At 44.3% G+C, this 22,054-nt stretch overlaps 2 protein-coding genes across 2 annotated transcripts in view; both read left to right on the top strand.

Moving 5' to 3' along the window:
- The first annotated feature begins 1,829 nt into the window (after positions 1-1,829).
- On the top strand, positions 1,830-7,748 carry tbrg4 (transforming growth factor beta regulator 4). Its single transcript, XM_023403168.1, has 11 exons — positions 1,830-1,908; positions 2,425-2,893; positions 3,009-3,329; positions 3,667-3,841; positions 4,281-4,438; positions 4,569-4,679; positions 4,775-4,919; positions 5,812-6,051; positions 6,198-6,309; positions 6,448-6,562; positions 7,194-7,748. Exons 2-11 carry the CDS (start codon positions 2,489-2,491, stop codon positions 7,293-7,295), a joined length of 1,884 nt encoding a protein of 627 aa, XP_023258936.1. The 5' UTR covers positions 1,830-1,908; positions 2,425-2,488; the 3' UTR covers positions 7,296-7,748.
- Positions 7,749-9,686: 1,938 nt separating this feature from the next.
- Positions 9,687-22,054, top strand: part of nacad (NAC alpha domain containing) — a 13,036-nt gene continuing 668 nt past the window's right edge. The window contains exons 1-9 of the mRNA XM_023403109.2: positions 9,687-10,117; positions 13,556-13,842; positions 13,932-19,482; positions 19,721-19,969; positions 20,516-20,607; positions 21,012-21,080; positions 21,228-21,374; positions 21,537-21,671; positions 21,835-21,957. Coding sequence (XP_023258877.1) covers positions 10,033-10,117; positions 13,556-13,842; positions 13,932-19,482; positions 19,721-19,969; positions 20,516-20,607; positions 21,012-21,080; positions 21,228-21,374; positions 21,537-21,671; positions 21,835-21,957 — 6,738 coding nt within the window. The 5' untranslated portion in view covers positions 9,687-10,032. The remainder of the gene's footprint in view (positions 10,118-13,555; positions 13,843-13,931; positions 19,483-19,720; positions 19,970-20,515; positions 20,608-21,011; positions 21,081-21,227; positions 21,375-21,536; positions 21,672-21,834; positions 21,958-22,054) is intronic.

Here is a 22,054-nt window from a genome sequence, read left to right as displayed (position 1 = left end):
CAGGGAAAGGGAAAGGAAATCAGAGATTCGCAAAACAGTATAATTTTGATCTATCATCTGCTGATATTTTAACTTACTCATTAACATGGGTATGAAAGCTTAATGACTAATCAACAAAAGATATTCAAGTTTTTCCACCACATACAGCTCTCCTCTAATCGGCTCATTTACAAACAACATAAGAATCAGAAAAGATCCTATACTTAGTTTCATGCATTGTTAGTCTCTGTGTTAAAAGATCTTTCAATTACTAAGGGAGTGGCATATGGTTCCAATCCTAAATTGTGAGATTTGGTGGCTTTCAGATCACAGATAGTACTTTCAATGAAGTAAAAATCAATTATGTGAATGATTAATCAAGAATATTAAGAACACAGGTGTTTATTCACATCCAGGCGCAGCATTCCTCTTTTCTGAGCCAGGGTGCTGATGGTGCCATTATATCAGACATGCATCAGCAGGTCTGTCTTCTCAGATGTTAGAGATAAGATACACTGTTAGAAATGCAGTGACCCAAATTACAATTAATCCATCATAAAATATACCAGGTCATTAGCAATACTACCTACTGGTAAAAAAATATTCCACCAAAACACACACATATAACTTACTCATTTAAATACTGCAAAGTAAGACAAATTACTCTACCACATAGGAACAAATATTCATTTAAAAAAGCATGATTCTAATACATTGTATAATGAACTGGTATAAGAGGAAGAGTAATGAGTAAAAATTGAGCTAAGGTCACCCCGTCCCTTAAATGTTCCTTCCCAGAACATGTTGCATGCTGGGTAAATAACAGCCAGGTAAGATAAGTTGTGTTTTAGAGAGTCAATATTGTACTGCACTGTATACTGTAGAGAGACAGTACAATCAAAGCAATGTTATCAGCGTGGTTTTATCAGCTCTAATGACACATTAATGGGGTTGACAGGTGAGTAGGGAGTGAATGGACGGGATGATGGGTAACATAAGAATGAGAGACAGGGACATAGATAGAGGGACCAACACACATCCTTTAAACACACCCATTAAAATGTTCTTCCTGCCCTCAGTAGCTAAATTAAAGGGTTCACCCAAATCACAAGAAAGCTAAGTGTGTGCATTATCAGTAACAGGGACATAGTCTCTGCAAACTCTCTGGAATTTAATTTGTGAAGGAATTCTTAAGAAAGGTCTAAAGGAAGAAGTTATTGAGTTGCATCATATTAAACGTAGACCCAGCATTTCTGGACTTTGAGGAGTCAAGAGATATCCAGGTCTCCTAACATATTCAGTCAGGAGGAGTTGGGATAATGTTTAAAGGTTTAAATGTTTTCTTACTTTGCTGTTAAGGAGTGGATGCATTATTCAGTAGAACCAACTTTAGCTGCCAAGTAGCCTAATGCATCCCCTATAATTTCATTTTAGGCCATTATTAAATGTCTGAAATTGATAGAATCGAGCCACAATTGCCCAAAATATGAAACCCGTGTGACTGATAGATCTTCAGAAATAAAGATACAGTGTGGATGTATTAATCTGCAAAAGTGTTTTTTTATTAACTGCCGAAATGTATTCACATGGATGCTCACCTAAATATTTTCTTTTTCACAGCACATGGCCGCTTGGGGCTCCGTAGTAACGCGACTTGTGACAGTAAACTAGGCGACTTGCCTTACAAAGAACACACTGGTTGAAAACTCCGCCTAAGGCTACCGACCTCATACCACCGAAATATAAACCACTGGAAAAAAACTAAAATTTAATCGACTTCAGATCAAAATTTAGTGGCAATGAGTCGAACCAATTACAGCAGCGTACGCCGATCACGTTACACCTTGCAGCAAACGTCATCTTCCCGCGACTATCCCTGACGGACAGGTCCATGTGAACAGCTTTGACCGCAGTTATTTCTTTCTACAGGTAAGTAACATATCGCTGTGATGGTGAGATCAGATTGGATATTGTCTTTGTAAATAAAGCTGAGTGTTTTGAGGGGAAAAGAGTTCACGCGCTGCTGGTGGGACGCGTTTCCCAGCGTCTCTTCCCTCCCGTGACAAGGTCAGGATTTAACGTTACATCAGAGATCCTCTAGTTACATGTCAGTAGAAACATCCTTACGGCCGGTTCACGTAACATCACCTTTACTGCAGGAGAGGTGTCGTTTCAGCCAAAGTTACTGTAACAAATATATCGCTAGTGTCAACGTAGCTACATTACTGTCATTGTGTGCCTCACATAAGTCCCTGCGTTATGGGTTACACAACCATTACAACCAACCATTACACTACATAAGAGCCCCATGTCTGTCATACCATAGAAACATGGGTTAAATGTTTGGTAGACATGAAGGTGAATATGTGACTGTGTGTAATTGTTGCTATAGCAAATAGAGCACATGAGGGTTCATCTCATTGCTGACATGTTTCTTTCCTTTAGATTGAATGAGAGAACCTTTTCTCTGCTGTTCCACCCTTGGACATCATCTTGCCCCTCAGACAGAATGGCCAGCCGCCTCTTGGGCAGATATGCCCGTCTGCTCTGCAGGGCCTCCTCTCAGGCTGCTGCTGCCTCGCGCCTGCCTCTGCCCGTGGCTTCGCCGGCAGAGGTGCTGAGGGCTCAGGGCTGGCCATGGGTCACAGAGAGATTGATGTGTGATGGAAAGACAGTTGCCAAGGATGAAAGCGTTCAAATCTTACCCACACTCACCAAGCTGGATGAGTTGGTGGTAAAGGCAGAGTTACCAGAGGACGTCCTGCGGATCTGGGATGAGCACGGGAACAATAGTAATCAAGCTGCTAAAACTTTGATGAAGTGGGCCCTGTTGGTGATGCAGACGAAGGGCAAATTTACGGAGCTGATGGTGGATTCAAGGCTACAGGATATGATGAATACCTTATCTCGGCAGGTAAGGAAGCCAGACACGGAGGTGAACTGGCGCTGTCATCGTGTAAGATCATTAAAATCTTATCCAAGTCTTTTAGTTAATATTAATTACTAATTTATGAGTGTTTGTCTTCCAGATATCTTCAGTGTGGAATGGCAATCTAGTGTCTGCCTTGCAAGCTCTCTGGATCATGGGTCTGCCCTCTGATGATGTAGTTCTCAGTTCTGTCCAGACAGAGGTCCTGTGGCGAGTGCGCAGGCTAAACCACAAGCAGCTGGGTCACCTGGCAGACTGGGGAGCAAAGAGGAAGGGACAGCAGGATATTGTATTAGTGAACGCTGCATTAAAACAACTGGAACTGCGCTGGACTGAAATCACTGATACTAAAACTGTAACTGGACTGATCACCAAAGGACAACGCATGTCACCTACTTTGAGAGACAGATTAGAGGACAAGGTATCAGACTTAAAAAAAAAAACAGTTTGGGAACTAAATGTGAATTACTGTCTTTAAAAGCTTGACACTGTTTTTCTCTGCAGAATTAATTTACATGTCAAATGCAAGCATATAGTAGAAAATGTATAATAATGTCGCTATCACTGTGCAGGCTAGAATATACCTAAATCATTATGTCTGGAGAAAGTTAAGAAATCTTCTTCAAAACTACCTTTTGAAGAGGATGTTTTGGAGCATAAATCTAACCTTAACCTATGAGATCTCCAGCGGCTGTTGGTACAGTTGGTCCATAATCCTGAACCACACAGTGATAACCTTCCACCTGTATCTGATGCAGGCGTTGGAGCTTGCAGAGGGCTTTTCAACAGAAGAGATCTGCAAAGTCTGTGTGTCTTTGGCAGCTCAGAGCCGGAGATGTGTCCCGCTGCTCAGAGCTCTGTCCTACTATCTTCTCCAAAAGCCGTCGTCAGAGTACACCACTCCGCTCATATTGGACATGGCTTTTGCTTATGGTAATGATATTATAAGGTAGCCATTAATGTTAAAGGCATGCATACACCAAATTAATTGTGGGAAGTTTCAAGCTAGACCTGTGAAGGGTTAAAGGGTGATAGACGGGGACGTCACGCCTGTCTGCTGGTGCTATATTTAGTTAGATTTAACACTGAGCTTTTCTGAGGTAATCTATGAAAGTCACTTGTTCTAGTCTTTTTAAATTAAAGTCAATTTTGTTGGTAACATTTTGTTTCCTCAGTGCTTAACAAATCTTTTTATTTTTATATGTTTTGGAATCATAAATCTTAGTATGTACACCATTATGTAAGGCTTGCGGCAAAAAATCTCGTGTTAAGCTTGATGTGTAGTGCACATCAGAGGGGATTCAAGCACTGTCTGCTCAGTAAGATGCTGTACAACGCTAACGGTATCATCTTTGTCTTTGCCTTTCTGTAGCGAAGCTGAGTTTCCATCATTCTCAAGTATTTCAGCGAATGGCCTCAGAGTTGTTGCCCAGAGTCCCTGAGCTCACCTCTTTTGATGTCACGCGCTGTGCTAAATCACTGGGCTTCCTCAAATGGCTCCACATCCCTCTCTTCGAGGCCTTTGCTGTGGTCAGTCCTACACCACCAAGACTAACTCTAATTCAGCTGATTTTGACAAGCGCTTATTCTTTAAAGTCAGATAAACCTCTATATATGTCTTGGTCACTGTGTAACTTTCTGTATGTACATCTTTCACCAGCACTTCATGGCAAACAGTGAGAAGTACAGTGTCCTTCAGCTCTGTAATCTGCTCATGACTTTTGCCAGACTGGGCTTCCAGCCTAGCAAAGGAGAAGAGTTCTTTAACAAGGTACTAACGACACTGAAAGCTGCCTGTTGGCTTTACATTGGTTGCTTCTGCTTCTTCCTTGAACGTATGCCCTGTGTGTGTGCCTTTGTGTCCAGATTCACTCTGTGCTGGAGGAGTCTCTCTCTGGCCTTGAGCCCTTCCTGCAGACAGATGTGGTTTGGTCTCTGTGTGTGCTGCAGCAGGCCAAGCCCCACTACCTCATCCCTCTCACACAGCAAAATCACGTCGCCAAACTGTCAGGTAAGACACAGAGTGTGCATATTTATAAATATGCAGATAATAACCTCATATGAGTACAGGCAAGCACCCACATATTGCTGCATACGTCACTGTCGGTGAGAAACTCACAGTGTAGCTCCTGCTTCTCTCAACTTGGGGAGGCTGGTGAAAATGGTTCAGGCACTTGCTTTTGAGGCACAAACAATACAACATGACACTAGTACAGCTAATCAGCATGTCAAATTCATTGTTAAGATTGGCATTCAAATGAAATAAAAACCATAAGTAATAATGATAACGATAGGGCGTCGTGTGGCATAGTGGTCTAAGCGGGCGCCCCATGTGTAGAGGCTACAGTCGCTGCAGTTGGCCCCGCTTCTAGTCCCGCATCGGACGGCCTTTGCTGCATGTCATTCCCCCTCTCTCTGCCTCCCAATTTCCTGTCTCTCTCTACTATCCTGTCCAATAAATGCACAAAAGCCCACAAAATATACTTTAAAAGAAAATAATGATAACGATAACTATAATGATAATGATAACTTTACATTTGCAATCCTGAACTATATCTAATATATTCTCACTAGACCATAGGGCTCACAGTAACACAGTTTAAATAAGCTTTGCTGAATAAGCCAGACATTCCTATTTTATCATAGGTTATTAGGTCCAAGTGTGGAGGATATTTTGTTTGGGAGCATAGAAATGATATGACTCATTTATGCATTTATTTGAAATACTGTGGTCTCTGAGGACTCTGGCATCTGAAGGCCAAAATATTATTCTGGCTCAGTAGATGGCAGTGCAGCTCCAATAGATTTCTGGTTAGAAAGGCACATTAAACCCATTTTCTCCCAGATATAAAGCACAGCATTGATTACTAAAACAGTCTTCTTGTTTTTTTTTCTGTCTACAGAGGGCAGCCCAGTTCGAGTGGAGAACTACCGTCTGAAGTTCCTCCACATTGTTGCTACTCTCCAATTAGAGCATCCCGGTTCCTCAGATTCACATCCTCCATCCTCCCTGACTGCCCCACATGTTCCGGCCACCATCTCCCCCCTGCAGAGCAGTATAAGAGAGGCATTACAGAGTTTGGTGGGTGGGAGGACAGAGGCTGTTCGCACTGGGGTCGACACTGTGTTCGGATGGACTATAGGTGAGGGGACCGTGGTAGATCATAAATATGGTAGATTCGATTACATATATAATCACGCTGTCTTTTCCTGTCATTACTGGACATTTACTCCACAAGCAATATTCAACACAGTTCTTTTTACAACTAACATGCCCTTCTCCATTCAGATGGTGAGCTGGTAGTGGATTGTGACAACAAACCAGTTGACATTTCGATGCTGAAAGCAACTCATCTCCCCAGTGGAGGAGGAGACCAGGCTTTACCTGTCGGGTCACGCCGGTGAGTCATAGAAGAGAATCAAGTGTGCCTGGGTTGTTCAAGTTTTTTTCTCTTGCTGTCTTATGTTACTATGCTCTCTGTCCCACTCCTCTGCATCTGTTTTTTTTTTATTATTTTTTTTTTTTTTTTTTTTTTTAGGATTGCATTCATAGCTTGGGAATTTCCAAACTTTGGCTCAAAGAGTAAAGACCTTCTGGGGCGGTTTGTCATGATGAAGCGACATCTTCAGTTGGCTGGCTTCATCACAGTGGAGGTAGGGATTTTGTCATTTGTTTGTCATTGTGGTTTATATACTTCAAAGTATATAAAAAGCTTTATTTATTTCATTTTTTTTTTTTTTTTTTCTTTAACAGTGATCAAATTATTTTCTCGATATAGGGTAAACTGAGCTGTTTGGTTTCCAGATCTGTTTCTCATTACACACATCAAAGCCAATCGAAAAATAAATGTTCTAATGTCTTGTGATTGTGATAGTGAGTGAACAGAGACAGAGAAGGTGTGCTGCTGCTGCTGCTGCTGTAGCTGTAGCTGCTGTTTCTGACAGGCTAAGCCCATGCAAACAATGGACCTAATACTTTGGTAGAGCTGAGTGTCAGGTGGGTCCCGCTGCAGTCAGTGGTATAAATAGAGCTCCAGCTGCAGCTCTGCCTCATCTAGGCCAATCCAAGCACTCTCGCTCTCATCTGGGACAATCTCCTGAACCAGTAGTAGCATCACATCCCTCTCAGGTTTGCAGTGTTGCATTATAAATAGGTTAATAAAATGATCTTTACAGTTGCGTTTGCGTCTTAAGCTCTCACAGAGCATCTGTAATGAGGAGCGACTTGCCCATTAGCCTTTTAAAAAAAGTGTTTTACGAATCTTTCCTTTTTGTCCTCTTTCAGGTGCCGTATTATGAGTGGCTGGAGCTGAAGACAGACTGGCAGAAACTGGCGTACCTGAAGGATAAAATGGGGAAAGCTGTGGCCGAGGACATGGCCAAGTGAACTGGGCAAAGTCTTGATGAAATTTTTGCAGGCTCAGCTAAATCAGAGCTTTCCCAACCAAATGGGACCACAGGGAATACACACATACACCCACGTTCACACTTAGAACGGAGCAGCACTGCAGAAGAGCTCTCCCGTTCTTTATCAGAAAAATTAAAAAAAGAAATCATATTTTCACTCTGGTTCCCTTGGCAACGTGTGGGGCTTTCCCTGTTTCCATGGTGATGACGAGCAAGACTTTTGGAGCCAGAGAGTGACAGAAATAAACACAGTAATGTTCAGTTGAAATGATATGATCAAGGACAAGTCTGACCTGTCAAAACAGAACCACCTGGGCCATTTGTAGAATTTTTGGCCAAAATGTTGTGCTTAATATCAGCATGTGAATAGATTGGAATAACTTAACTATCTCTGAATGTGTCAGCTTGTGATGGAATAAATTGTTTATTGCTGCTTTTTGTTTTTTTAATTTTCACCAGATTGACTAAAGCCCTTATAGGATTCAGATTCAGTATGTAGGGCTATGTGTGTGTGATACATGTGCACATTTTCCAAAGGGTTGTACAGTGTTCATACAGTGTGTATTGGATTTGGTGTGGTATTCAGACCGAGGATGCTTCATTTCACATCTAACAGCCAGTTCGCACACCTCTCTGGCGTACTGGTGTGTGTGCAAAGTGCATTAGTATTTTTAGCAAATATTTATTGGATCAGCACAGAGTAACAACTTGTTACTGTGTTCCTCCAGAGCTTAAGTAATTCATTTCTTTTTAGCAGCCCAACGTTTTGGTTATCAAATGAATTCAAATCAATAAAGACAGCATGTTTGGGTAATGGACAAAGTCATATTTAAAAGTTTCATTTCTTCAAGTACTCTGTTAAATATGAATGTTTAATATATTTTCTTTATCTATCGTCCATGTGCGTGTTTGTTAAAGAACAGCATTATCGTCAAGGGACAAGGTGAGATGAACCCTTTGCCGGCCTGAAACTGCTTACACAACATCATGGGCAGCAGCAGCCCTCTGACTTCACAGGCTGTTAAGTGGCAAAAAGAAGAAGGCTGACTAATGCAAGCCAGGGCAGAGGAAATGACTTAACCTGAGTGGGAACCAAAGGATAACACAAAGCCAGAATGGCAAATGAGGTAACAGGAAACAACAAACACGAAAATGAAGTGTTACTCTGATAAACCATCACATGATCCAGAGGGCATGGTTCATGCTTCCTGATATTCAGGGATTAATGGATCAATTGATGGACTGTTGACAAAGAGCCAAGCTAGCATTTCCAGCATTGAACTCCTTTGTCACAGTTTCCTCTCTCTGAACGGTAAGCTGTGGGCAATGTGTGTGTTCAGACAAGCCTAAGTAACGAAGGACATGGAAATATTTTACATTGGAAACTCCCCTAGTTATTAAAGGAAACAGCTTTATTGTTCAACACATCAAATGATGAAAAAATGTGCCATTCAATATCTTTGAAATACTGTATATTTTATCTTGTTTCTACTCTGCCTTTGACTGATACCTGAGGGGTGCTGCTGTGCACAGGACAACCACAACCTGAGAGCAAGATGTGAGTTGAGAACCCACAAACACCTTTTCTTCTTTTTATGAGCAGTGAGCTTGTCAGCAGCCGTATTTGTTGACGTCAACTGGATTGCACGGAAGCCATTAGACATTATCCGGTAAAGCTGCAATCACTTCTGCTGAGCTGGCACTCTATAATGGGAAGTTTTGGGTTGTCATGGAAACTACCATTGCTGATCATTTGGCTCAGTGCTGCCGCCCCCTTTATCTCTTTCTATTTCTATCTATTTTTCCCCCCTCACTTGTTATCTATAAAAGTAGAGGAAAACTGAGGAGAACATGTAAGAGTGCTGGAGAGGTGTTAAAAATGGAGAGCACAAACAGATGCTCTAGCTGCCCAAGGGGGAAATGTCTCCCTGTTGATTCCTCAGGGATGCAATCAGAGCAGGAGGCAGAAGGTATAATTAGCAGAATGCTTTCAAGTTTTCGCCTCTGCCCTTTTTGTTCTCTTGTGTTTTAAGTTTCTCTTTCCTCTGTTGGTTTTGTTTTACGTGAAACAGTCTCCACTTCTTAATTTCTTCACCCTCCTCTTGTTTTTGCAGTACCTCCACTTTCCTATAAAGTTGAGGGCAGCACTGAGAGAGCAGTGGAAATCTGCTGACATCATCTCCCAAGATCCAGTCATTGCTTGGCTGGGAGAGAAGGAGGTGGGGCAGAAAAGAAGGAGAGAGATACAGGAGGGAGGAAGGAGGAGGGAGGGGAGGCAGGAATTGGGCATCAAGAGAGAATACTGCAGCTCCCTCTCAGATTTTACGCACACACACACACACACACACACACACACACATATTCAGATGAACTGGATCATGAGGCTCTAAAACACACGCCCACAACAGCAGCATCACTGTGCTGCACCACAGAGAGAGAGACCAGCATATACTCCCATCTCTCACTCTCCATCTTTCTCTCTCTGTCTGTCTCATTCTGCCTCATACACACAAACACACACACACACACACACACAGACACGTGCTGCAGGGAAGATCTGAGTGTTGGGTCGCTGAGCATTCAGCCAGCCCCCCCCTCCCCTTCTTCTGCTTTCTCCCTCTCACTCTCTCACTCTCACTCCCTCTCCCTGTTCACCTTGTCTGTTCCGGCTGTATGGTTTATTGTTGCGTCAGAGCCAAAGAGAGCCAGCGAGAAGCATGCCGGGGGAGAGCACTCACAGATCTGTCCCCGCCGACAAGCATCCAGAGCAGGGAGCTGAGGAGACAGGGCTCCCTGGACCAGGTAGGACCTCTGGGGGTTGGGGATGGAGAAGGAACAATTAGGTAAATAAGCAGATAGATATGATCGAAGACAAATTTGGGAAGAGAGAATAAAGATAGTGTAGAGCAAGTATGGTGTTAAATTGTTTGGGGCTGGAGGGAGAGTTAGCAGGACAGTAAGCATGGCACATATATAGTGACTTCTGGGCCAGTGAGTGTAAGCGTCTGTTAGATAATCACAATCTGCTTTAAACTGCCATGTGGAGAACAGTCAGTTTCAACCTGGGTCATTTCTGTATATCTGTTGACATGTGCAATGAGTAAGCTGTGATTCAGCTGCATGTTGTTTCCCCCTCAAGCTCCTGGCTAATAGCCCCCCCCCCCAAAAAAAAAGCCTCCACCACAAAGCTATCAACTCCCACTCCACCTCTATGCACTTCTCAATTCTAAAATGCCAATTAACAAACAATCTCCTATCTAAAATGCACCACTGACTTCCAAAAGCCTTTGTGCAAAATGCCCAGCCCCCATTGTCGTCAGAATCTCAGTACTGTCTTCCCCCACCCTTACCCCGGCCTCCTCACCCCTATCCGTCCTCTTGCTGCCCCATCTTTAGCACCCAGTGCCGCCCCAATCCGCACCCACATCCACATCTCTCCATCAGTTTAACAAGCTGTAAGGACAGCGTAGAGTGGCTCCTCCCTTCCCCCCAGCCTCAGCAGGAACATGACACAGCAGCATGGCAGAGCACTCTGTAGGAACACACAAACACAACCGCACAAGAACAACAGCTTCTGGCGTTTTTATTTCCAACAGTTTTAAATTATCGTCAGCTATTGCTTATGTTGCTGCTATTTATCTGAAGTTGTGAAATCATGAAATAAGTAGGCTAATTACACACAAATGATGAGAAGGATAGAGCAATGGTAGCAGGTAAGACTGGGAGATGAGAGACTGGGAAGGTCAAGATTTTATTAATGTCCCCTTAATTAGATTTTATTAATGATTTTATTCATGTCCCCTTAATTAGTCAGGCAATAATGTTCAGAGTGAAAATGACCTCATTGGATCAAAGTCTTGTGAATACGGTCCCTCTGACAATTACTGCATAATATAGCTTCTAGAGTTGTTGGGGGTACTATCGTAAACACCCGACAGTGATAATGGATAACCTATTAGTGAGAAAGCTGCCTCCTCTCTGCTGGAGATAGTTTACAGTGATCTGCTGTTTTAGACACATTACAGCTTTAACTTCATCATTGCCCTCATCTGTTCTTAGGCTTGAAATTATTTTAAGCTCTCCTGGCCTGAATCTCGACAGAGGAGGGAGGAAAGAGAATTGTTGGATGCTCCGATTACGACTGGTGTTCTGGTAAAGGAAAAAGGAGAGGTTACAGAAGTGATTATGAGTAATAAGATGAGAGGTGGAGATGGAGAAAAGACAAAGAAGCATATGAGACTGTTGGGGTGTCTCTTCTTCATGGCTCAGTCTGAGCAGTAGCTAAAATAGAGGTTCCCCGTTGGGGCTGACAGCGCTGCAGCCTCTGTGACGCAGCTCCAGTCTGCTCAGCTTGCTGCGGCCTACTCCTCGTATATGGGCAAGCCTGGTGCTCAGTTTCACTGCGTTCCCCCAAGAGGAGACTCCAAAGCTGGGCCAGGGAGGGAAAGAGAGGCTGACGCCCGTATTTGCTGCACTGAGTCTGCAGCTAAGAGGCAGAAGCTGACAGTTACTGTATGCTAACACACGTAATACATGTCATTGGCCTATTTAGCAGCCAAAACTGCAGTTCCCACATTATGCCGTTCTTACATTTAATTCCAGTTCATAGCATATAAGGGAAGAAGATACAGTATTTCTAAATATGCTTAATATGTGTGTTGCTTTGCTTGATTTAGTATGTATAAGGTAGATGCCTTTTTATTAGGCCCTGCAGGAGGAAACAATCACATTGCATTGTACTATACATGTGCAGAAGTTGGCTTTTGTGCATGCTTAACTGAGCATCTTTCTGATTAGTGGCAGGTTTTAATCTCTGAGGCATGACTCAGCACACACACACAAACACACCTAGAGCTTGTTCTTGGGGCAATGATCAGGCAGGGCTGCTAAGTGCTGATGCTTGCATCCGCCATCACCACTGGCAGGACAGGAGAGCTGCGAGGGAGGAGAAGGAGTTCTACTATTTGCAGAGAAAAAAAAAAAAAAAAGAACATGGAGGCGAGAGAAGAAAGCAAAGAGATGCAGATAAAAGTGAAACAATGGAGCAGCATCTATATATATATTCATGTATAAAGCAGGGCTGGGGAGAGGATTAGATAGGGAAAGATTTAGAAATCTAAGGAATTGAGACAAAAGAGCTTCTGCAGAACAGGGAGTGAATCAGTAAGTGATATCTGGGTTCCTGGCAGAGCAAATGTTTTGTATGTGTGTGTGAGGGTGTGTGCATTTGTGGCTGGCACCAAGCTGAGCCACTTGTGTGTTATAATGGCCAATCAGCATGTGGCTTGAGGTCACCGTGGGAATGGCCCAGTTAAAAGAGCAACTGCCCTGTTCTCTCCTTGTGTGTTATAGAGAAACAGGCTTATGTCACATCCTCTTGGGCTGTTTCAGTGAATGTATAGTCTTGTGTTATGGTAATCAATCCAACTTGAAAAAAAACACTAAAGACGATCAGCGGAACTAAAACTAAACAAGAATACAGTCTTTGATCCCATCGTCTCCCTTCTTCTTCTTTTCCTTCTTAGCTCATACTCCTACATGAGACTCCCTCAATGCACCCCTGACCCAATTGCATTCAGTCATCCTGTCATTTTATCTCAGTGCCTTCCCCATTCCTGATGACTGTTATGAAAATGATAGGATGGTCTAGAAGGACAAAGGGACAGTGAACACTGTAATTCAATAAGAGTTCCTTTTGCCTCTGGCTAATTGTGCAATTGTGCAAGTTGATACAAAATGAGAGACAGAGAAACTCTGAGAGAAAACATTGTTTTCCAATTACATGTTTTGAGTCCTCCCTACAGTGGACCATTACAGGCAGCATTATTCAGTTTCATTTTTTTTTTTTTCCAAAACTGGCGGCTTATAGTCTTTGTTTTCAATCTTGGTGATTGTTTTGCTTTTCATTTATGGGGTTGGAGTGAAATACAGATATGAAAGACATTTGTTTAATCCTCTGACTGGCATTCTGGTGACATTTTTTGTAGCTCTCTCTGAGTTAGTGTGTGGGAGAAGAAAAATAAAGCTCAACTGAGGAGATGAAAAGTCCATCCGTCCTTCCATCCATCAATAATAGATGATCATGTAGAGATAATTCAATCAGTTAAATGACTCACTTCTTTGTTAAATCTTTACTACCGTTAAATTTACCATAAATTTGTTCGTATTTCAAGATCTTGATGCACTGAGTCCTTCTCTCTATTCAAACTGTTGTTTTACATTGCTTTCTCTGTTTTTCAGACATGACCAGACACCCATCTACTGACTCCACCCCTAGTGACAGTGGCTCCTCCCCTAGTGATTGTGGTTCTAGCCCTTCTCCCAGCACTCCTCAGAAGCTACTCCCAGCATGCACCTCTCCATTTGGACCACGAATATTTCATGCAATACCTAGTTCCTCTGGTTCTCCAAGACCTCAACCTGAAGGCTCTGACCATCGCAACAGCAACACGCCAAAATTGTCGGGAAAGTTAGGTGGTCATGGACCGTGTGGCCGCCTCGTCCCTGTTAAGATGGAGAGAATAAAGGTGTTTGTTATGTGTGTATGAGCATACTTGCATTTTTACACAAGATATGCTACCATACTTAAATATGTATGTATAATGTGTTATTCCAGGTCCTGACCGGGTCTGAGGTGGAAAGTGACTACCAAGAGCCACAAACCATTGACACAAGGGTGGTGATGGGTCAAGAGACACTGCTCAAAACAACAGAGATCCAGAAAGGGAAACCCGTGGTTGAGCCGAGTGGTCAGGCTATCCCTTTGCCGGCTATCCCAAGCTTTTCAGATCCTCAGGCACAAGCAGAGGAGACTCAGCTGGAGACCAGCAAAGATGAAAGCCGAGCCCAAAGCCCTCAAAAACAGCAGGATCAGCAAAAAGACCCTGTGCAGCCCCCAGCCACACTACCTTCCCCTTTTCACAAACCCCTGTTACCTTCCCCATCCTCCCCAGAGCCTGTCACGACCAATGACAGTTTGATAGACAACCAGGAAGAGGTTCAAACCCTCTCTGAAAACGAAGTGCCTTCCCTCTCTTTTTCGGAGCTTGCCTGTCCAGTTGCTTTGTCCTTCTCTGAACCAGCCTATGCTGTTGACCCTCTACGAGTGGGTGTGCCCTCATCTCTTGACCCTGACCTGTATTATACCGCCCCTTCCACCCCGATCAAGATGGCTTCCCGCTCTTCACACCTTAAACATCATTCATATCCTGGCTCTCCAGCCTCCCCGCTGTCCCCTGGTTCTCCCTCAGACAGCGAGGACCTCTGTTCCCCTCTCACCTCTCCCTCTGGTTCTTATATCACGGCGGAGGGAGGCAGTTGGACCTCCTCTTACACATCTTCCACCTCCCCATCCACTTCTCCCAATCTGCTCCTCACAGAGGAAGCACAGGAGGCCCCTGCTTGCTTTGTGAGCTCCTTATCAGAAATTGGAGATGAAGCTGGGGAGGAAAAGGGACAAGTGGGACCAGAACGAGAGGAGGAAAGGGCAGGGGACTTCTGCCTGTACCGCCCTGAGGATTTTGTCAGGAATTCACGGATAGGTATAACAGGGACAGTGATCCTCGAGGAGGAAGAGGCTGTAAAAGGGGAAGAGGTCAAGATTTCTAGAGAAAGTTGTCGTCCATGCTGGGTGACTGAGGATACATCCCCTCTAAGGAGCAGTAGTAGCCGTAGCAGTGACTCCCAGGAGGATGGAGGAGAGTCTGAAAGCTCGCTCTGCCCATTGGAAGAGGCTGGTTCAGACAGAATAGAGTACCCTAGACCCATGCCGACAGGCCTGAAATTGCAACTGGAGGCATGCATATCAGATGAACACTATGGACAGATGGATGACCACCCACAACTACCCTCCACTGCCTTGACTCCTGACATAGAGAACATGACCATGGCCTCATCTAGTCTTAGCCCTGACTCCCCTCTCACCCCCCTGGATGCCTTCTGTTCCGGAGCCTTCGATAGGCTCGGCCCCAGTTCTTTCATGATCTCACAGGCCGCTTGTGCTGATGATATACCAGAGGAGGAAAGGATGATCCCTGCCTCCCTCATCTCTTTCCCCCTCCACACTAGCCTTATCTTTAAGGCTGATTCAATGGAAATCACCCTCTTCCCCACAGAGGAAGAGAATGAAATTGAAGTTCATGACAGAAATGAAGGGAAGGATGTTGATGCATATGCAGCAGGAGAGGAGGAGGGAGATGTTGAAGATGATGACGATGATGACGACGATGACGACGATGATGACGATGACGATGATGATGATTACGATTATGATGATGATGGTGATGGCAATGCTAACGGTGCTGCTGATGGTGAAGACGATGATGAAAATAACGAAGATGATGACGGCGATGAGCACGATGAGGCAGGTGAGGAAGCCAAGGTGGAGGTGAAAGTGGTGGAAGAGGAGGAAGAGGAGGAAGAAGAAGAGCAGGACGATGATGATGTGGAGGAGTGTGATAGCAAAGCAGTGGAGGATCCTACAGATGAGGACAGCTCAGCATCGTTCCTTCATTCACTTTCAGACACATCTATCAATGAGGGGTTGGACGAATCCTTCTGTTTTCAAGATGATACAGATGACTCATTAGATTCTGCCTCCTATAATGGGGAGGAAGATGAACGTCTATACAGCACTGAGAGGCATGCACAATCACTAGAACCAACAGCTTTGGATGCACTTGATCCGACTGACATCCAAACAGAACCTGAACAGGGGTCTACCACTGAAACAGGCCAAGCTGAACCTTTGCACACACAACTGAGCACAGACGAACAACTGGATCATTCCGAACCCCCCTGTCTTTCTGAAGCCAATGGCGCCCACCCCTTGGATAACAATATAAAACCCAAACCTCTGGATGAACCTGAACCCTGTGAACCTCAGCCAGACCCTGAACCAGAATCTACCAGTGGAATAAGTGAGACAGAACCTTTCCACACACAAATGAGCACAGAGGAACCAGTGGATCACCAGAAACCGATCCTTTCTTCACAAGCTATTTCTTGTCAACCAGAGTCCTCCAGCAACCCAAACAACACTGGGAGTGAGAGTGAAATGATAGATATCTCTGGTTCTTCCGACCCTCTCGACGAACCTGAAGACAGCCCTCATGTTAACCCCTCCACCGCCCCTGTTGTCATTGAGGCTCCTCCTGACCCAGCTGATGAATTCCACACCTCTTCTCTTTCTGCCGTTTCCACACAGGAGACAATTGATCTAAACAGTTCCCTTCCTCTGGAAGAACTGGCCGAGGAAAATCCCCAGATGGCAGACACTGATTTGCAACAGAGCAATGACAATTCAGAGGAGGAATCCACCAAAGAACCAGAAAGGGACTCTTTCAAATTGCTCATCAAGCCTCGTAATTATCAGCCAGAAAGCCAAAGGACTGTTGGAGCAACTAGACTAGTGTTATCAAAGTCTTTCTCCAATAAATCTGATGTGCCCAGAGGGGCTGAGGCCATGTGTAGGCCCAGCATTCACAGAGATTCTGACATTGAGCTTGACCAGAAGAATGGGAATGCCTCAGCTGAGTCCATGAGTTTAGAGTGTAGAAGTTCTGACTCTGGTCCCTCTGTTAATATGGCCACTGCCACCAATGACTTGAATAAAGGTGTTCTCCTTCTTTCCTGCCCTAAAGACCCTAGTCCCAACCCCAGTAATATCCCTGTTTCTGTCTCTCCAGAGATCATCTCAGAACTTGCTGACAATCTGGCCCTGACCCCTGAACATTGCCCCAGTGACTCTGCCCAGGAAAACCTGAGGGAAAACACCCTGAGTACTGATGAGGGGGCGCTGGGAGCTGTTGGATCTCCGCACTCCCCCCTTGCCATTTCACCCAAAAGGGAAAACTCAGAAACAGACACAAGCAAGGAGATGGTTCCTGGAGCTGGGGCGTGGTGTGATGACAGGATCGGGCTAGGGTTAGGTCTAGGATTAGGTTCAGGGGCTGAGTTTGGTGTCTGGGGAGCAGGAGAGTCTCTTTCCCTGTCTCTGGGGAAGAGGTATGAGTTAGAGGCAGAGAGTCTGCTCATGTGTGACACAACGGGCCAAAGCACACAGACGGCTGTGGTTCCCAACATGAGCAGTGAAGTGTATAAAAATTATGACAATGATCTGGGTTCTGTTCTGGATGAGGAAGATAACAACAGTCTGTGTGGAAAGAGGGACCGGATGGCAGATGAAGAACTGGTAGAAGAAGAGGGAGCGGCTGAGTCCAACTTGGCCCGTTGGAAGTCCATTGAGGAGATCTCAGAAGCAGGCGGAGGAGAGGATGGAAGCTCCAGATTCCCAGAGGACGATGTCAGTAATCTAAATCCAGACAATGATGGAGATAACGCAGACACAACAATACAACACACTTGGAAGAATTCTAACAATAACAATGACTCTGCATTTGACTCTTTGGAAGTAGCCATGTGTGGAAGTCTGAATGCTCTATCAGAGGAAGTGAGACCCCAGAGTGTGAGTGTCAGTGTTAATGAGTCTGTGTCTAATATTCCACTAGAAGAGATGCCACCTCAGGTTTCTGACACAGTTGCTGATGAAGAGCAGGAATCGACAGACGGCTCCATAAACCAGACATCAGACACATCACAGGCACCATCCTCAAAGGAAGGTGTCTGTAGCATCTCAGTGCCATTCGTTGAAACTCACATGGACCCAGCTGCAACAAAAAACCACTTCGATTCGGCAGATAAATCAAGATGCCATACTCGTCCAGAGTGTCAGACAATCACTCCAGAGAGTAATACAGCATTTTCTTTGCTACATGGATCCTTTGGTTCCTTTACTCCTAAATGTAAATCTAATGAATCCAGACCAAGGAGAGCTTGCAAAGACAAGGTGGAAAATACTGGTGCTCTGTCAGAACCAGAGATTTTGAAGCCTCAGACTGATGGTCAAAAGAAAAGCGATGTGACTGACAGACTTGTTGATGAACCAAAGACTAAGGATACCTTCAAAGAACAGCCGTGTGTTGTTTGTGACTCAGGGGAAGAAGATGATGAACAAAAAGTGGAAGAGAAGGGAAAAGAGAGAGGTGAAGAGAAGGATGAGGAGAACAAAAAGGAAAGAAAAACCTCTCCTGTACAGAGTAGCCCAGAGCACTTTTTGTGTCACACCCCTAAAGGGGAATTTTGCACAGATAAACCAACTGCTGCTAAGAAAGGGAGGAGAGGGAGGCAGAACAAGCACAGGGCATCTCAGAGAGGCAGTCACGCCGACTCTAGCCCTGAATCTGTTGGTGATCCAAAGAATGATGATCCATTAAATACCACAGCAGATGGGTGGTCAAAGGGGATTGCAGACAATTCTAAAACTAAGGCAGGTCGAAAGGCAAACAACAAAGCTTCATCAATGGACTGTCAACAGAGGACATCTGGGACGGACAAAGCAGAGTCTAGTTCACAGATGCAGGTGGATAACAGTCCCAGTTTTGATGTCAAAAGTCCTACCCACGGACACTGCAATTCAAACATGCATACCCCAGACAACCTCAATGCTGTGGTGGCACTGAACCAAGAATTACAACAGAAACAGGAAGTGCTTGATAACAGACCACTATCTGATAGTCAGAGAGGAATTACAGTAGACATTAATGACAACAACATAGATACTGGCCACAGTACGCATACCCAGGATACCATATCATGCTCTCTGACTCCACTTCCTTCCTCACCATCTCCTGATTCCTCCTCCTCCCCTATACCTTGTGCCTCAACAGAACCAGAGGGAGATCTTTCCACACCTGTGCAGGAATCCCAACCTGTCCCCTCAGCCCAGCAGCAGTCTCCAATATGCCACACCACTCCTACCGTTTGCTCTACCACCCCCACAACACAACAACCCCCAGATTCCCAAACTCTTCCTAACAACGACGACGAGGATGACGACAACGATGTCCAGGAGGTCGCCGTTGTCCTCTCTCCATCAGCTCCATCTGCCACAAGTGTCTCGTCACCTTCATTCTTCACTGCCATGCCATTAAGCCTGTCCCAGCCTACCCAGGAATCATCTACACCTGGGTCAGGGGCTCAAGATTCAGCATGTGTTCCAGACTCCATTCCCTGTCCCCAGTCTCAGTCCTCTTCGCCTAATCTCAACACCCAGTCTCACAAACAAATCAAGCAAGGTCGCACATGGAGCACACAAGACCGGTGCAGAGGTGAGTGTGGAAATTATGTCTAGTTAGATTGATATCACAGCGCAATACACACTAAGGAATTACTTAAACTTTTCTTACAGTCAGTTGTGGTGACAGTGAAAGAGTGCTTTGCAAGTTGAGACTGTTATCATAAAGAAAAAATGCCCACTATATTCCCTGGTCTGTTGGTTTGAGGGTTTGTTGTGTGAAGTGTGTGGCTCCTAATACAAATATGATCAATGATTGTTTGCTCTGTAAGGTCCGAGTTTGGCTGAGGAGGAGACAGACAGTGAGGATGATGGTGGACTGCCTCGACGTGGTCACAGGTCCCAGCCCAGAGGAGTCGCAGGAAACAGAAATGGATCGTTGCAGAACGAGTCTGGTCCATCGAATAAACGGGAGATACAGCCTTTCTCTGGCCACCAGATAACCGACAGGCAGTCGGGCTGTCCAATCAACCACAGCCATAAGATTTCTGAAGAGATTGACTTATCCTTCAAAAACAATTGTGAGTTGTTTCTGACTCTTGCGGGAAAAAGAAATCCCCTAAAATTCTTTTGCTTTGGGTTGTACACTCCACCCCTTCTTTCCTTTTCCCTGTTTCCATCTCTCTTTCTGTTTGCACAACAACAATCACTGTTACTCTGTATTACATTTAGTTGTGTTTGAATATGAAGTTATCAAACAGGACAGAGTGTCCTAACACGGCTATGTTTTTCTCACAGATAACATCAAAACTCAGCTTTACAAAATTCACAGTTTGAATTATGGATGACACTTTCCCTGAGCTTTTCCATGTCAATGTCAAAGGCACCTCGCGTACAATGTGAAATCATATAGTATTAGGATATAATTAAATTTATTTTCCGTAGGCTAATTCAATTCCCTGGTGTTGATTAGATGAGCTTTTGAATTTCATAATGAACACTCTTCATCAGCATAGCACTAATGAGACAGACTCTCATCACTTCTACTATGGTGATTAGTTTCTATGGCAGTAAGGATATGATACCCTTCATTTACCTGTATGTGTGTTGAATATATGCTTGTGTAGGCTCCATATTGGCTTCCTGTAATGAGTCTGAGAGTGAGGGGTCAGTGCCTGAGCTAGAGGAGCCGGAGCCACTGAGACCATCGGAGCCCCAGGTGAGGCAATTCATGCTGCTTTTAGGAAACATAAGTAAAAACAGATTATCTATAATTGCTTACACATTGACAGCCTGAAACATGTCAATTTTCAGTTGCTGAAGTTCAAGAATTTTTATGCTTGTCATGATAACCTCTTTAAACGCCTGTTTCTGCTGTTGCTATAAACATAAAACCACTTCCCTTGTGTGCAAGAGAAAACAGAATCGCCTGGCAACAGCAAAATAGTGTGTACAACCTTTCTTTGTAGAAAAACTAACTGGGTGCAAGATTGTACTCATCTTATGTGTATGTTACTTTTGGTGATATCAGCCAAATTGACATATGGCAAATGAGTCAAATGTAAGTATGAAAATATCAAACATTACTATAGTAAAGTAACTTATATTAGGTTTTTCCTTCAGTCTCTCTCCTCTGCAGATGAAGGGCTGAACAGACCAAAGCAGAGCCGCAGTGAGAAGAAGGCTCGCAAGGTCAGACTGCCTGTATAAAAATACATGAATAAAGTAGTCAAAGATAATATTAAAGCTTTATTGTGTAAGTGTATATGAAATCAGTGTTTAATCTGTGCTATTTTGGTTTTTATTTCTCACTCTTTCTGCTGCTGTATGTGTATGCAGGCCATGTCTAAACTGGGTCTAAAGCCGGTCCATGGTGTGACCAGAATCACCATTAGGAAGTCCAAGAGTATCTTGTTTGTCATCAGCAGACCTGATGTCTTCAAAAGCCCTGCATCAGACATTTACATTGTATTTGGAGAGGCAAAGGTAAGGCTTTGTTTGTTTGTTTGTTTTCTTTCTTTTTTTCTTTCTTTCTTTCTTTCTTCATTATTTAACCTTCAGTACATGTATTGTATCTCACTTTCTCATCTCCTCTCCTCTCCTCTCCTCTCCTCTCCTCTCCTCTCCTCTCCTCTCCTCTCCTCTCAGATTGAGGACCTGTCACAGCAGGCTCACAAAGCAGCTGCAGAGAAATTTAAGGTGCCTGTGACCTCTTCTCCCCTGGCCCCACCTGTCCCACCCAGCCTCACCATCAAGGAAGAGAGTGAAGAGGAGGAAGAAGAGGTACTGTCTAAACTATTGTTTTTACGCCTATGTATCACACTAATGTCAGTACAGTATGTACAGTATGTACTGACATTTCTGTAAAATCCTTTATTCTGTTGCTGTAACTTTATCCTTCATATGTCTCTGTGTCTCTGACTTTTTCTTTCTTTCACTACATCAGGTGGACGAGGGAGGTCTTGAGCAGAGAGACATTGATCTGGTGATGGCACAGGCCAATGTGTCACGAGCCAAGGCCGTCCGTGCGCTGAAACACAACAAGAATGACATTGTGAATGCTATCATGGTGAGGAGGAAGGAGGGGGCGGGAGAGGAAGAGGGTAGAGGGAGGGCAGCTGGTGAACAAAATAATGAGTCATAGCCAGATGGGGGTGGGGGTGGTG

This window comes from Seriola lalandi, unplaced genomic scaffold (genome assembly GCF_002814215.2).
Source record: "Seriola lalandi dorsalis isolate HSWRI2012SDOR001 ecotype SW California unplaced genomic scaffold, Sedor1 jcf7180002054062, whole genome shotgun sequence".
Taxonomy (NCBI): Eukaryota; Metazoa; Chordata; class Actinopteri; order Carangiformes; family Carangidae; genus Seriola; species Seriola lalandi.
This window is presented reverse-complemented; position numbering and strand designations above follow the sequence as displayed.

Excerpts from the sequence above, each read along its gene's own strand:
- tbrg4 (XM_023403168.1), top strand. The coding sequence starts at position 2,489 with ATGGCCAGCCGCCTCTTGGGCAGATATGCCCGTCTGCTCTGCAGGGCC. Across the intron at positions 3,330-3,666 it reads GAGACAGATTAGAGGACAAG|GCGTTGGAGCTTGCAGAGGG; the intron begins GTATCAGACTTA and ends TATCTGATGCAG. Across the intron at positions 4,439-4,568 it reads TCTTCGAGGCCTTTGCTGTG|CACTTCATGGCAAACAGTGA; the intron begins GTCAGTCCTACA and ends ATCTTTCACCAG.